We start from the raw sequence: 15,838 nt of genomic DNA, 5'->3' as shown, positions 1-15,838 counted from the left end.
CGCCTGGGGCCGCCCCTCCTGGGGAGGCAGCGCCCACCAAAGGTGCCAGATCAGAGCATAGGGTAAGCTGTGGGAGCAGGGACCTTGCCAGCTCTTCTGTTGCTAGGTGATAATCTGTTCTGGCTGGAGCTTGCCGGATGTGTCCATATCCACCTGTACACACTCAGCTCAGGTGGGAAAATTCTCTGCGTGAGGGAACCACTTACAAGTGGTGTGGAGGAAGAGCCTGGACCAATCTGGCACGGGTCTTTTCTAGGCAAAAGTCTTGTCTTGAGCTCTGCTGACTCAGGACAGAAGGACTTTGTGTGATCTGCTTGGTTTGTCCTCAAGCCCTCAGCAGAGGGTTGAGGCTGCTGAAACTGCCTTGTGTATTCTCAAGAGATCATGGTTGAGCAACCTGCTTTCTTAGCAGTCCTGCTCTTCTCACTTGAGCCACATGGAAAGCTATGCATGCTTGGAAGTTTTGAGGAATGCAGAGGTCAGAAGTAGCTGTACTGTGATGCATTTCAGCACTGCTTTTCACGTGAACTGTGGATTGAGCTGAGCAGTGAGAGAAAATCCGCAGCCCCTTGTGCTCCTGACCTAGAGTGAAAACCTTGGCCCTAGACATCTAGTCACTCAGAGGGCAAGAGGAGGGCCTTTTGAGTTTCTTGTGCATTTTGCCCTTGGATGAGCTTTAGGCAGCTTTTGCTTACACCTTTTAATTTGCAGGTGAAAATGAATAGGATGCGTCAGCGTATTGCTCAGCGGCTGAAAGAGGCTCAGAATACTTGTGCCATGCTGACCACTTTCAATGAGATTGATATGAGGTGAGGAGTAAACCTCTTTTTCCTTTTATAAGTAGAAACAGATTAAGGCAGTAATCTTTAAATAGCAGTCAAAACCTTACAGGTTTTCTTTGGAGAGACTGGCAGCATGTCTTTTGGGCCCTCTTTCTTAGGTATGTACCACAATCTGTGCAGCTTCTTCACGACCACTTTGGTGTTGTGGTATGAGGGGGTACAGAGCTTCCTAATGGCCTGTCATTCCTTGGGAGTCACCTGTACTTGTAATAGGGGTAGTCTCTGTTTCCTCTTCTGTGGGCTTTTTGGTGGAAGACTGGTAAATGTTGGGCAGAAGACCAGAAGGGGCTAGTATCACTTGCATATAGTGGCTGTTAGAAGACAGCAAGATGTAGCATCTGCTTTCTGCCGCTCCACCAGGTTACTGCTTTTGGAGGTGTTTAACTTGCAGTGAGTTGGTTCTCCAGGGCTCATCATCCTTTCAGGTGAGCATTGCTTAGGCCTAAGGCCTTTGCTGTTAGATGGTACAGCTTTCTAGAGACAGAGCAGCACCCTTCCCCATCCTCTCAAGCAGGTGGGGGGCTCCTGACTCAAGTGCTTGCATGGAGTGAGCACACTAATGTCTTTGGAGGGTGGGCAGCTTATGTTACAGTGCATTAAGGGGAAATTGTGCCCAAATCAAATTGTCTTGTGAAATCCTATGCTACTTCTTAAGACAAAACATGTAAATATTTGGGTCTCAGAACAATAAGGCTGGCAAAATAGTCTTGATTGGAGGGAAGTGCTGCAGCTTTATCTCCTCTCAGAGGCTCATTGAGGTGTCGCTTTACGCCAGCCTGGGGCTCTCATTGCATCTGGTAATGTGGTTTGGATCGATTACTGTGAAGTTGATTTGTGAAGACCTGTGCTGGGGCCTCTTGCTTCCCACGGGGGTCAGTGTCTGAAAGGAGGAGGCCTTAATGAGGCAGTTCCATAGCAGGTTGTATCCTCATTGCTGCAGCCCCTGTGTCTTGGGAGGCACTAATGTCTTTGGGCCGTAATCCTAACTCTAAACAAGGTTAGACACAGGAAAACAAACACTCTAAACCACGGAAAATCCTGCTCCTTGGTGAAACTGTCTCTTCAAAGACTGAAGGTCTCTGAAGGGGGAGGGGATGAACCATGCAATTCCACAGCATCTGATGTTAGGCTAGAATAGGCAGAGCTTGTAGCCGCAGCTTGGTTGATGTTTTGTAAATGGCCTCAATTTTGATTAATAGAAACAGTGGGGAAACGTGATTTGTCTGGTCAAGAGCTGTGGGTGGACTGGCACCCACTACCATAGCTCCTGGGAAAGTTCCTTTCATATTCACTCAACTCTCAAAGCCAGAGGGTTGGGTACAAAAGTGGTGTTGTGCTGTCTGGTGCTGAATTTGCAGAGTGGTTGAGGTCTTTTCCTTTGATCGCTTTGATTTTATTTTCTGCATGTTTATTGCTTTTGCCACATCCTGATTTTTCACCCTTCTATGTCAGTCCAGCCACACCTGCATTTGCTGTCTGTGGTGCCACACTGGTATGGGCACTGTTGTCTCCAGAGAATAGGTGGCAACATCAGACCTAAGCAGGAAATATACCATGCCACACCTTGCTTCTGTTCTCGGCAGTGTGGGCCTTGCAGGTTTACCCTGGCTGTGGAGCTCATGGTCCAGGACCAGTTTCTCTTTGATCCTTTGGCAGGAACCTTAGAGCCATGTTTATATCACATGTGAAGGCTTTTGCAGCAGACTGGAGGTGTCTCATTTGGTGGTCCAGATTTGCTTCCTTGGAGTTGGCCCTGAAATCTGTTACTCAGAGAGAATGATGTTTTCTTGGACTCTTGGTTTACCGTGGTTATTGTGTGTTTCACAGCAACATCCGGGAGATGAGAGCTGTACACAAGGATACTTTCCTGAAAAAGCACAACCTGAAGCTAGGTTTCATGTCAGCTTTTGTGAAAGCTGCAGCCTTTGCTCTGCAGGACCAGCCTGTTGTGAATGCAGGTGAGTGGTGACCCTTGCTGGTGACTTGCATATCTAGGGAGCATGGCAGAATGGGGGAAAGGTAATGGCCAAGTCCACAGGCAGGAGTAGTAGCTTGGAGAAGCAAGTCAAATGCACAGAAAGCATGGGGACAGTCCTGCATGCTACAGCTGATTTTGCTAAAGCCACTTACATAGGTAGAGGTCAGCTTGCCAAGACTCGACTGGGAAGGGGTGACCAGGAGTGGGGCTGAGGCCGTGCATATGCATCCTGCAGAGGGCAGAGCCTGCTGGTTGTGTACAGGTGACTGCTGTAGGCACAGTGCAGTTCCTGGGCGTGTCAGAGGTGCTTGCTGAAACGCAGAAGAACAGAATAACCAAGGGGAGAATAACTGAGGAGGACTGAGCAGTGTGGACTGTTTTCTTTCTGTCTGTCCTGGTGCCTCTCCCACAGGTACAGGAAGGAATCATTCTTCTCTGGAGTTATGTTTAAGCTAGATGTGAGCAAGTTGTTATGATTTTTTTAGCCAGTCAAACCTTTGATCTTAGGTTCTGCCTATGTAACACAGGTTTTTTCTCTTTCTAGTGATTGATGACACGACCAAAGAGATTGTGTACAGGGACTATGTGGACATCAGTGTTGCTGTAGCAACTCCCCGGGTAGGTACCTTGGAGCTTTGTCCATGCTTCCTGCAGCCTTTCATATGGGATGATCATATACTTTGAGCCAGCTGAGCTTTGTGCTCTGCTGCAGCAGAAATTAACTGATAAGACTGATTCTATAAATGAGACACCTGCTGCACTATGGACTGCTGAGATGGGTTTTGAGAGAAGGTTGAGGACCAAGAATATTCTACCACTATATTCATCTTAATAATTGATCTGGTCGCAGGGTCAATATAGATCTCAGTTGTTAATGAGTAGGGCCAGGTTAGGGAAACCCTTTCTTGTCATGAATCCGTGACATAGGCAGTAAAAGCTTTGAGCGTCCTGTCCTCTGGCTAACTTTGCTGGGCTGTTCCACAGAGATGTTTCTGTCCAGGGCGAGTATGGGATGGGGTTACAGATGTTGAATTAGTGAATTACCTTCTTGATTAGAAGGTTCTGCTATGAAGCAGAGGTTTGACAAGGACTGAAGTTCTGTCACTGTCTTCTCCCGAAGTCTAGGGGAGGCCCAGCAAAAAGAGGTGACAGAAAGAGGTGCCAGCTGAAATCTCCCAGTGCCTTACCTGGGAATTTATCAATGTGGAGCTGGCTCCAGACAGACCTGGTTGATTTATGAGATAGGCTAGCAAAGGCAAAGGTGATGGCTCAGTTTAAGGTGTCAGCCTTTGATGTGTGTCATGCCAGGTTTCCTGTCAGGCTACCGGGGTGTGAGGTAGCTCTGCCAACCAGCTGCTGTGGGCTGAAGGGGAGGCAGGAGCTCTCTGGGGCTGCGTCAGATTCCTGTTGCATGACAGCTATCTGTGTTGCTGCACTGAATTTGCTATTCATGGACTTTGCTTCTCCCCAGGGTCTGGTGGTCCCTGTGGTTAGGAATGTAGAAAACATGAACTTTGCTGACATAGAGCGTGCTATCTACGAGCTGGGGGAGAAGGTAAGGAAAGTTTTCTGAAGAGGGTTGGGAGGAATGGAAAGAACTGGAAATGCTGGATTGGCATGTATTGATTTGGTCTCTGTGTCATCATCTCTGACCTCTAACACACTGAGTTGTGCTGTGAGGAGTGATCCAGTTACATGGCTGGCTGTGCCTTTGCCTTCTAGGACAGCTCTACTTGTTGCCCATCCAGAAGACTGCAATCTGCATTAGTAACATGATGTATCTTCACCTTTGTCCTTAAAGGCCAAGGCTGAACTGCCCTGGGGTGGAAGTCCCTGTGTCTGTCTCCTGCAAAAGCAGGAGTTGGAAGCAAAGGCGAGAGAATCCTTCCCCAAAGCCACTAGATGCTCACTCTAAGGACAGGATGCATTTTCGAGCAATTTGTGCTGATTTCCAGCTGACCAAATCAATAAGCAAAGTTCTCGCAATCAGTATTTATTCCTGGAGAGAGAAATTATAATTCCCTTGTTCTTTGCTCTCTGTGGTCTGTGTGGCTTTCTAAGACCTTATTTTTACTTCTAGGCACGGAAGAATGAACTGGCCATTGAAGACATGGATGGTGGCACTTTCACAATCAGCAATGGTGGGGTTTTTGGGTCACTCTTTGGAACACCTATCATTAACCCACCCCAGTCTGCCATCTTAGGCATGCATGCCATCTTTGACAGGCCTGTGGCTGTGGGAGGCAAGGTAGGTGGACCTGCACAGGAGGTTTTAGGGAACAAAGGACAGGGCTCAGCAGACTGCGGACCTTTTTCTAAGGGGTTGGTGTCACTTCTGAAACGCTTCAGTGTGAAGAAGGAGAAGAGACTAATGGGTATAGGGCACCTTTGCTGGCCCTAGTACTTGCCTGAGCTGTGCAGGGGACTTTGTCCTATCTGTGAGTGGGCAAACTGGTTATAGTCTGCTTAGGTGTGGGAAGGAGGAGCTTGTAGCCTTTGTGATAGGGAGTGGTTCCAGGAAGGGCCCTTATCTTGTATGTGGCATGGACCCAGCCTGGGTGGGTGGGTGGGTAGATAATTTTGCCAGGCCGGACAAATCCAGGAGGGCCTGAACACAGGATTTGGGGTGGGAAAAAGCCAGGTCTTCCCTGAGTTCGCAGGAGGGGAGCATGCAGGCAGGAGTACTGAGCTCACTAACTGCTGTCCCTGCCCAGATCGAGGTGCGGCCGATGATGTTCGTGGCGCTGACCTACGATCACCGGCTCATCGACGGCAGAGAGGCCGTCACCTTCCTGCGCAAGATCAAGGCAGCGGTGGAGGATCCCCGCGTGCTGCTGCTCGACCTGTAGGGCAGCCACACCCCCACACAACCCACCCAGGACAGGGCAGCACCAGCAGGGACGATGCAGGGCATTCAGGAACTGGCAGGGGTCATTCCAGTCTTTCTCCCTCCGCTGTGATTGGAGCTGTCCCAAAGGGAATTATGGGAATAGCTCCTACCTCCTTTCCTATTTTGTTTAATGAAGGTTTAGTATCTCACGAGAACTTGCTGTGCAGTGGGCCAACCACTGAATGGCACTGCCTTTCCAGAGCCATTGTGGCATCCTCTCCCTCACAGCACCAAACTCTCACCTCTAGCTTGTCCTGTACCACTGGAAACTGCTTGCTGCTGTTGTGCTAGGGTACCCTTCCCTGCCCCTCCATGGCAGGTTCAGCTTTACTGCCTAGCACTGAGGTTCCTGAGAGGGAGAGGAGAGGAAAGGCTACTGTCCTGTCCATCTTTTGCTTGAAAATATTTCACACTCATCTGCCTTGCAAGGATGGTCTGACCCCGAGGCCACTTGCAGGAAAAATTTTGGTCAGAGCAGGGCTTGAGGTAGGTGTCATGCTTCTGGCAGTGCCCTGGTTACACTCCCTCCACAGACAGTAACACGGGGTGGCAGCTCCCCTACTTTCTCTTGGCGATTGTCTCTCACCAGCCCAGTCACGGTGGTGTGAATGTTCTTGTTGGGGTGGGCAGAGCCCATGACCTCTGTGGAGGCAGCACTGTTCCTGGGGACAGCCCTTTCACCATTACATGCCCGACAGGGGGGTGAGAACCAGCCCCCAGCAGCTGTCCTTGGCACACAGCTCACTGGGTGTGACTGCTGGCTTCCTGCGTGCTCCCAGCCCACACCCAGCTGGGGGGCCAGGCCTTTCACTGAAATGTACATCCCAGCCCACGGGTGCTGGTTTGGGGGGAGGGGGGCAGTTCTGAATCCGATAGCGCACACATGAATTGAGGGGTGAGGGGGTTGCTAGTGCCTGCAGAGTCTATTACTCTTACCCCCTACACAGAACTTGTAACAAAAATATTTAACACAGCGGATTTTAAATGAAATAAAACTGTGCAACGACTGCAAGGTGGGGTGTGTTTGAGTGGGCAAGGACTCTGGCATCAGCAGCATCCTGAGTGTAGTGCAAGAGTCCTGTTATCTGGTGGTGAGAGAAAAGAGGCAATGGGAGCTGAGCCCATTGCTGGAGGTACTAAATTGGGTCTTCTCTGCCTGTGAACACTGCTGGCCTCAAACTCTCTGCCAAAGAATTGGCTCTTCCCAGCAAAGAGGAGGTTTTTAGGGCTGGAAGTCATCCTTTTTTAGCAACAGAACTGTTACAGATGGTGAGGAATTCCCAGTGTTAGCTAAAGGGCATGATGGCCAAGAGGAAGACCTGAGAGAGGCTCATAAAGTTTTTCAGAAGTTGAATTTTTACTGCTGCAATGGGAGAGTTGTAATTCATGCAGGTGTGGAAAGGCTGTTGCAGAGGGAGAAAAGAAGCAAGAACAAGGAACAGTGGAAGCTGTCTGTGGTGCTCGGTGTTTCCCTAACAAGCTGTCCTCGTTGGGACAACACAAAATCATTCCTGGATCATGGCAGGGTTTTCCCAGGTCTGACATCAACTTCAGAGATGGTGTACCCTTCCCAGCTACAGCTGAAGAGGGCAGCCCCTTGTAACAGAAAATGATTGCACTCACAGCTGCCAAGCAGATGAAAAGGAGGGCAGTTCCTGGTACTGGTGCCTTCATTTTCCTGGCAGCTAGGGACAAAAACAGAGTGCAAAGTCAGCTTTTTTGCCTGGCCCTGGCTAAGATAGGTTAGGGGAAAAGGAAAAAGCCCTTCTTTGTTCTGGGAAGGGTTGAGAGTCTAATTCTTGCACAAATAAGTTGAATGAAAGAGAAGGTTTTGATTAAAAAATGCTGCCTGCACTCAGCCTCTGTGCTGGTTTAGGATACAGAGGGTCCACCTTGACTTTGTACATGAGCCTGGGGAAGCCTTTATTCTGTCTGGAGCAGCAATAAATGAGGCCTTTGAACCAATCAGGAAGGAATATGCAGTCAAACTCTTAAAATTATGCAAACTGCTTTATTTAATCTGCCTTGTCAAGGCTTGCTCTAAGAGAGTAGTGCTTGAAACTTCCTTTTGACTCTTTGGGTGACACCCATGGCACTGAGTTGCAAGATGCCATGCTGTGGCTTTGGACATAGGGTCCTTCCTCCCGAACCTCTCCTGAATCACAGGACTAGGAGGCTGGAGGACAGGGGTGCAAGGGTGCAGCTAGAGGGTTCAGCCAGTGCGGGCTGCCATGGAGAGGAAAAGCTCCAGGCTCAGCTGCTCCAGCTCAGTCCTCCAGTTTCTGGACAGCAGTTGAAGTGTCCACCTTTGCTGGTGTAGATGGGTTTCTCCAGAGCTCTGCTTCCCTCTGGTGGACGAGCACTCCTGCTGCTGCCCGGGAAGGTGTTTTTGCTGCTGCAGGCAAACAGGAACTGGAACCAGCAGCCACAGAGACCTGTTGCTGGTACCAGTCATTCCTTACTATGGGAGATAAGTGAGCAGCGTGAGGGGTGCTGAGAGAGGAGGGCCAGAACTGCACCGTTGCCATTGCCAGCTCATCCTTCAGCCTTTCTTGCACCACTGAGCACAGCAGCCTCCACCTTGGGCTGTCAGCAGACACATGTGTTTGTGCTTTTTCTTTAATCCAGAATCTATCTACACTTGGCCTCCTTCCCTCTGTGCTGGCTCTCAGAGTTGCCCCCTTTAAACTCTCACTGTGGGGTCCAGCAGGGATGATAGTGCTCGTAGCATAGTTAGCAGAGCTGCTGTCCTGCCAGGTGAAAGGAGCAGCCAGGGTGGAAGGCTGGAGCCACAACACCTAACAGTGACAAGGGGCTGGAAGAGAACCCAGGCATTTCTCCCACATCTGAGCTGCAGCTGTGCAGACCTGGGAGGCTGTGAGGCAGGCAGCAGCACAAGGACAGAAGGCCAGGCACTCACTGCCACCTTCTGGGGTTTGGCTGCAGGGTGCTCATGGCTGGGGGCGACACCAACCCAGGGCTCCCAGGCAAGTTTCAGAAACAGATCTGGGGCTCTCTGTCACTCAGCAGGGTTGGCCTACACCTGGCTGATGCAGCTCAGAAACAAAAGGACAATTCTCTAAGTGATACCAAGTAGTTTATTTTTTTCAGAGGGCCGGGGGAGAAGAGTGGAGGGCTCCTTGTGTCACCCCTGCAGCAGGGATGACCCACACACACACACACACACACACACATGCAGTCAGGGAGGGGCAGGGACCGCAGGCTTGGGCTCCAGCCAGCGGGGCCCAGAGGGGCTGCATTTGAAAGCCACAAAACTTAACTGAGCAGAGGGGTCACTGTGGTAGCAGCAGAGATAATCCAGCCAGCTGGGCACAGAGGGGCTGCATTTGAAAGCCACAAAACTTAACTGAGCAGAGGGGTCACTGTGGTAGCAGCAGAGATAAAAAACACAGGGAGGGAGTTCCAGGGCAGGCTGCTGAGCTGAAGAAGAGATGCCCCAAGAAGGGGAATACCACCACTTCCTGGAGGTGTGCACCCAGGTTCCTGTTCCTCCCAGGGAGGACCTGGAGAAGACAGGCCCAGCCTGACGCCTCCTCTTTGGAGATGGCAACGAACAGAAGCAGAGACAGAAGGACATGTAAGGCTGCAGAACCTCATGTGCCCCAGCTCAGGGCAGCCCTTGAGGCAAGCCTTCCCCAGCAGGCAGTGTTGCCAGTGCCACAGGTGCCAGGGAAGCAGCCCAGGGCCCAGCTCCCTGGGGGAAGGAGAGCCTGCCTAGCCCACCAGCTTGTTCCAAGGGACTCTGCTGAAGAAGGAGTGAGACTTCAGCTTTGTTATGCCGCCTCCTCCAGAGCCCAAGCGTCGTTTGGGGTTGTACTGCAGGAGCTGCAGAGAAAAACAATGGGACAGGAGGATGGGGAGATGGGGACGCTGGAAATGAAACCAGGCTAGACCCTGCCTTTTCCCCAACCCCTAGTGCCATTCTCCCTGCCATCCACCCTAGCCCCTCACCTCAGTGAGCAGCGATGTAGCAGCCAGGCTGAGACCCTCTGGCAGATGCAGCTGGGTGTGAGGCTGAATCCCTGATGGATGGTTTTGGGAGAGTGGCTGCAGGAGGCAGAGGGTGATGGTAAGCAGAGGCACCAAGGAGGGTTGGAGCACCCTGTTCAATCTTCATTGCCACATAACCCCAGCCCTACACAGCAGCATTTAAAAGCCAGGGCCCTTAACACCCAGAGACCACGCACACATGTCTAAAGGAACCTGGCCAAGATCTGAGGTGCCAGCAGGGCAAGGCACCCTCCCAGCCCCACACAGCAGGTAGCCCTTAAGCCTCCTCCTCCCCTGTCCTCCTTGCACAGCTCCTCAGCCTCTTACCACTCCTGTCAGCAACTCATACAGGAGAGAGCCAAAGCTCCAGCAGTCAGCTGCTTCAGTGGGCTCCACGATCCCCCCCACTTCTGCAGAAAGAGACACAGAGGGGTTAGAGCTGGAGGCGGGGAGCACCAGTGACCACACTGTGCTGGGCACATCTCACTGCCTGCAGAAGCCCCCTCTGTCTAATTGGAGCCACTGTGCAGCGAGCTGGAGAAGCCAGGGGACGCATCCCTTACCTGGAGCACTGTACAGCTCTTCCCGTGCCTGGCTGCGGTACTGGGGCTCCACCTCTGTCCACTGGCCAAAGAAGGTGAGACGGACATGGCCTGCAGAGCAGCACCAGAGTCAAAAGCAGAAAGGTTAGGAAAGACTGGGGACTCTGGTCATAGCACAAAGCCAAGCCATATCCCTGCCCCTGGGAGCAGCCAGGGCACTGGGGCCCTGTCATGCCCTGAACACAGAGGAATTGAGCACCCCCTGGCACCACACACCCCTCTGCTGGCCTCCCAGGTGCACAACAGGTGAGACTGCTTAGGCAGGCTCCAAGCTCACAGATCTCAGTGCAGGCTGTGCTGAGGAAAGAAGAAGGTTTTAAAGGGGAAGCGGGGGAGAAAGTTAGCTTTCTCCTTGCACAACTCTCTGCATTTTTCTTTTCTTAAGCAATTTGTAGCTCTCCAATTTGTCCCAGATGTTGCCAGCTGAGTAGGGACTTGCACTGACAGCAAGACCCATGGCTCAGAGGGATGGGACAGCTCCAGAACATCCCCAGCAGGCAGTTACTATAAGCAGGGGAAAACTAACCCACTAGTCCCACTAACCTCAGACACAGTTCAGCTGGTCTCAGCTTCCCCAGGCTGGGATTTCCCAGGCAGTCAACCCCCACGTGGGAGCAGAGGCAATGCATTTCTGTGGCTATGGCCCTTGACTCTCCTGCTGCAGAGCCATCTCTTGTAATAATTACTTGGAAAACCTAAGCGAGATCACACTTCCAATTTCAGAAATACCAAACCTTCCCAGACTCCCACCCTCCTCCAAAGCAAACACAAGAAAGTCCACATCTTCTGGAAATGGGTCAAGCAGCAGTCTCCCAGCTGGGAGACCAATTTCCTCCTCCTTGGGGCAGCAGCATGGGGCATTACCTACCAGCTGTATCAAGCAGCAGGTTCCTGGGGTTGAGGTCCCGGCACAATACACCCTGTTGGTGAAGTCCCTCCAAGGCCAGGAGGATTTCTGCTGCCCACAGCTGCACCTGCTCTTCCTTCACAGCCCATGCTCTCTGGCTGTGCCCATGGGAAGCCAAAGCCCTGCATCGTCCTGATGGTGGCTGTTTGCTGAGGCAGCCACAGGTCAGGCTTGCTCCCCAAGAGGGCTCCCACACAGCTGGGTCAGGCACACTGGGTTTGCCAGAGCTGAACAGGGCAACTCCTGCAGGAAGCTGCCTCTCGCCCAGGGTCAGGAGGGGCTGAGCCTGGGGGGCCTCAGACACTTTCTGAGTTGGCAGCTGCCCTGCCCCTGGCTGGCCCCCTCTCACAGTCTTTGGTACAGGAACAAGCCCCTGGGGAAGCCTGGGGCCTTGTTGGGAGGCTGTTCTCTCAGATATGCAGCCTGTGCTGCTGGTTAGATCATTCCATGGGTAAACAACGAGGCCCTGGCCAGGGCATTTGGCTGACGCTGCTGGAAAATGGTCGACACCACCAGACACAGCCTGTGTCACACTCAGATCCTGTCCTCCAGGTGCAGCCCCACTGCCACCAGCAGGAGCCAGGAGAAGCTGGCAGTGGTTCCCTGAGCCAGTGTCTGTGGGGCCAGAGGACTGCTCCTGAGGGAGTGAGGCATCAGTGTTTCCCAATACTTGGTAGTTCACAGAGCCTGGGAGGCCACTGCCTGTCCAAACAGGGAGGATGGATACTTGGCTGCCACCCTGGGAGTTTCCCACACCATCCTCTGTGCCGTGGTGCTGGAGGGCTTGAATGGTGTTTGAATCGGCACAGTCCTGCTGGACACCGTACTTGGAGCGGAGGTGAGACCACAGTGTCCCCCCTGGAAAGCAGAAAGGAGAACAAGTGATGAGGCAGAAATTATCCCTGGTTCCCCCACTGCTGACATGGCCCATTGAGGGGCCCAGGCCAAGGCCCACACAGTGGGGTTGTGATGGAGCATCATTAATGTCCCCAGCAGCAAAGCTCAAGTCCATGCAGAATGCACCCCTGCCCTACAAGCACACCATGCCCAGTGCCACACTTTCCCTAGGACCTGGCACACCTAAGTCCCATTCCCTCCTCCTTTAGCAGCCCTCTCCCCATTCTACACAGTCTCTTTGATCCCGCCTCTGCCACTTCCATGTCACAGACAAGCAACATATTCACAAATACTCCTGACCCCACTGCCATCCCCACTTCCCCCTGAAAGCCTTTCCTCCCTGTGTGACAGAAATGCCAGAGAGCTCCCACAGCATGGCACGAGGCCATGGGTCAGCAAGGAGCCAGAGCAGCAGGCCCTGGAGCCCACAGCATGTTGCCAGGGCTTCCCAGCCTCACTACATTCAGTGCTGGCTTCTTTCTGCGAACTCATCCTATAGCAATGCACAAGGAGTTGAGCCTGTTCTCCACATCAGCTTCCATTTGTCATTACTGGACTCCAGCTGCTGCTCCCTACACATCCATTCAACCAGCAGAGTAAGTAAGCTCCATGGACAAGCCTCCACCTTGTCATACTTCTTCACCAGGATCTGGGACAGCCTCAAGTAAGCCTCCTCAATGTACCCAAACCCCAGTATGCTCACCACCCTTTAAGCCCTAATTTTCCATTTCCTCTCTTTGGTATGATCTCAAAATCCAGTCTCATGTTTTGTAACCAAAAAACAAGAAGTTTCATAAAGGTCTTGTCAAAAGATGGTTTTGTTCTACAACATTCAGGTGAACTACCTCACTTTGTTTTCCTTCTCCATCACCTTCCTGTTATGGTCAGACAATACCAGCAAAATGAAGAGGTTTTTCTTTCCAAGATGCTGAATCACATAAACTTCATTACCCAAAGGCATGACTGCTCCTCCCATGAGGCACAGTGGCTCATCTCTCTAAAGACTGAGGCTGGTTTCTGTATAACACACCCCTCCACATACACAACTTCTTTCTCCTTGCGAGTCTCCATAGGGCCATTTCTAGGTCACATCCCCAGCCAGTTCTTATCCAACCTCTGCAATTCACAGGTGGACTCTGTTAACTAAGTCTCCAAGCCCTGGTACCCACCACCCTTCTGAGCTTACATTATCACCATAAAAAACGGTCCCAAAACAGGAGGAGAAACATACTTTGGGTTTTAAAGAAAGGACAGTTTGGGATAAACCAGGATGCTTCACAGATGGAAGGCGAGACTGTCCTCACTCACCCTGCACGTGTTCCAGATGGAGGAAGATGGAGTCCTCACTCACATAGTAGCACAACAGCTTGACCATGAAGGGGACCCCATGAGGGATGATGGTCTGTCGTGTACGGGTCTCAACGTGGGATTTGGGGAGGCTCTGAGGAGGGACAGGTAGATGGGTAGAGCATGGTAGGGACTTGGACTCCGTGCAGCCTAGCACCTGGCAGGGCTGGAGGCCAGGCAGAATGTGCCTTCTGCCAAGCCCCATGGCTGCTCCCAGCCCACACATGATGAAGCTCCCCCATCTGCACAAACTTGTGGCTCATACAGCTCTGTCAGTCCCCAGCACCCAGCTGTGAGAAGGCAGAGCTCTGCAAAGCTCTGCCAAGGTAGGGCACTCCCCATCTGCACTGTGGGACCCACAGGGCACAGCTGCTCCAGAGCACTGACTCCTCTGCAACCACCCTGCTCCCTTCAGGGAGGAACCTGCCATCCCAACCCTTTCTCCTCCTCCCCTGGAAATGATGCTTCTCCCTCTCATGCCAGATCCTCCTCGTCCAGTCAATGAAGTACTTCATTGTTAGTTCCAAGGACGCTGAAAAATACTCTAGGACTTGTACTGAGCACCCCTCACAACCTGCTTCAGGGGTTGACTCAGTTGAAGTGTTAAAAGCCAGAGAAATGGATGACCAAGGAGAACCACTTCCCTTCTGATCACAGAGGATGGCTGAGGCAGCCAAAAGAAGATTTTTGAACCATGAACTTCGTCCAGCCTCTGAGAGCTGCTGTTTGTGATCCTCTCACCTGCCCCAGCCATCAGCTTGGACAAGGTGGCCCCAGCCTGGGAGGGAGAAGCAGGCAGATGGAACTGAAAACACCCACCTTGAGTATAAAGGTCTCACCAGTGGCTGGATCCTGGACAATTTGCACCTGGGACAGTACACACAGAAGTGGTCAGAAGAGGTGACCCAACACACAGCCTATAGGAATGACCCAAGGGTCTCAACTCTGGAACTGTAACAAACTCCCACCCAACTGGAAGAGTTTTGTGAGGCTCAGATCCCTATTTTTGAAAGACAAAACACAGGTTATTGCAAGGAGATAGCCATGCAGCCAAGAAGTAGGAATTAAACTAAGAGGTGGCTCCCATGCCAGTTTTACTTCCTTCACACCGAAGGGTTTCACAGTGCTCTTTTTGGGCTCAAACTGGGCCTCAGCAGGACAGGAGGATCACATCTGTCCTGACAAACTGAGATGTGTGAACAGCAGTGCAGAGCAATGTGCCGTGTGTGTGGATACAGTAAGCCTGGCATCTTCACTCCAAGATAGTGAACTTCTAATTAGTTTATTTCCAGACAGTTCAGCTTTTGCTGAAGTCTAGATTACCCACAGGAGTCCACCATTATGCCACCTGGGCATAAAACACAATTCCATATATGGGAAAGAATGAGGTGCATAAACCTTCCTGTCAATATCTTAGGAGGTCTGGTAAGCAAAAATGATGGGAACATTGACAGATTTCCCAAACAACTCTTCAAGGGGTCTTGTGTCCTCTCCTATGAATTTTTCTGGGTGGGAATGCTGTAGATGGATACCCCAACATCGCTTGATGGATGTGCTGAGGGCTGGCACCCCCATTCCAGCAGCTAGGACCCTCCAGCTTATGCTCCCTCTGGTGCAGCCCCAGCCTCACCCCCCACCCCCTCCAGGTGAAGTCATTACCTTATCAATCACTCCCACAACCTTGCACCGTCTCAGGTTCTCCACAGCTGAGCTCAGTGTCCTGATGGGCCGGAAGCGCAGGCTGCTGTAGCCCTGCAAGGTGTAAGAGAAGAGGATGTAGGACCTAGGAATGCTGTTGTTCACTACAGTGGGTGAAAAAGGCCCCTGCATTTTCCAGAGGAGGCAGCAATACTGCCCAGCTAGTCAACATGTAAAGAAAACACTCCAATGGCCATGATTCATTTCTAACATCAGCTGGACCATTTTCTTGGCCAACCCCTGGATTTCTATATTTTCTAGGGAAAGCTTGCACTTGCAGCTGATGTAAAAATCACACCAAAATTTGAAGCTAGACCTGGACTGTTTCAACATTAAGGGGATCTGTGTGGAAGGTAGTTGTCTTTCTCCCTGCATTCTTCCCTCTAGGCTCTGACCTTGCCCTGCCTCACTCCCCTCTCCCTTCTTTAACCACCTCCTTCCCACAATGCAGAAAGCAGCCACGGTCTTTGGTTTCCATACAGATGGGAAGAGGACATTTCTAACATTTGACAGGGGGTTCCCTGCAGGCTTCAGTCTCCATAAAAATGTCCATAACCCACTATGGCGGCAGCAAGCTAAGCATACACACTTTGGAGGGTGGGGTCCTGGAAGCACCCTGGGCAGCCTGGGCCCACCTCAGCTCCTTTATCCAGGCAGGGAGAAGAC

At 51.7% G+C, this 15,838-nt stretch overlaps 2 protein-coding genes across 2 annotated transcripts in view; one reads left to right on the top strand and one right to left on the bottom strand.

Annotated features, from left to right (window-relative positions):
* Nucleotides 1–6,722, top strand: part of DLST (dihydrolipoamide S-succinyltransferase) — a gene marked incomplete at its 5' end in the record, with an annotated part of 11,655 nt that extends 4,933 nt beyond the window's left edge. Inside the window, 7 exons of the mRNA XM_031065424.1 lie at nucleotides 1–62; nucleotides 712–809; nucleotides 2,670–2,800; nucleotides 3,365–3,438; nucleotides 4,292–4,375; nucleotides 4,901–5,068; nucleotides 5,535–6,722. Coding sequence (XP_030921284.1) covers nucleotides 1–62; nucleotides 712–809; nucleotides 2,670–2,800; nucleotides 3,365–3,438; nucleotides 4,292–4,375; nucleotides 4,901–5,068; nucleotides 5,535–5,669 — 752 coding nt within the window. The remainder of the gene's footprint in view (nucleotides 63–711; nucleotides 810–2,669; nucleotides 2,801–3,364; nucleotides 3,439–4,291; nucleotides 4,376–4,900; nucleotides 5,069–5,534) is intronic.
* Nucleotides 6,723–9,033: 2,311 nt separating this feature from the next.
* Nucleotides 9,034–15,366, bottom strand: RPS6KL1 (ribosomal protein S6 kinase like 1). Its single transcript, XM_031065841.1, has 8 exons — nucleotides 15,134–15,366; nucleotides 14,294–14,341; nucleotides 13,436–13,568; nucleotides 11,192–12,088; nucleotides 10,285–10,374; nucleotides 10,049–10,131; nucleotides 9,683–9,778; nucleotides 9,034–9,556 (listed from the first exon to the last, which is right to left on the bottom strand). The coding sequence occupies exons 1-8, from the start codon at nucleotides 15,302–15,304 to the stop codon at nucleotides 9,446–9,448; spliced, it is 1,629 nt and encodes a 542-aa protein (XP_030921701.1). The 5' UTR covers nucleotides 15,305–15,366; the 3' UTR covers nucleotides 9,034–9,445.
* Between the last annotated feature and the right edge of the window lie 472 nt (nucleotides 15,367–15,838).

This window comes from Geospiza fortis, unplaced genomic scaffold, assembly GCF_000277835.1.
Source record: "Geospiza fortis unplaced genomic scaffold, GeoFor_1.0 scaffold54, whole genome shotgun sequence".
NCBI lineage: Eukaryota > Metazoa > Chordata > Aves > Passeriformes > Thraupidae > Geospiza > Geospiza fortis.
Note: the sequence above shows the minus strand (reverse complement) of the source record. Positions and strands in the feature narration are given on the sequence as shown.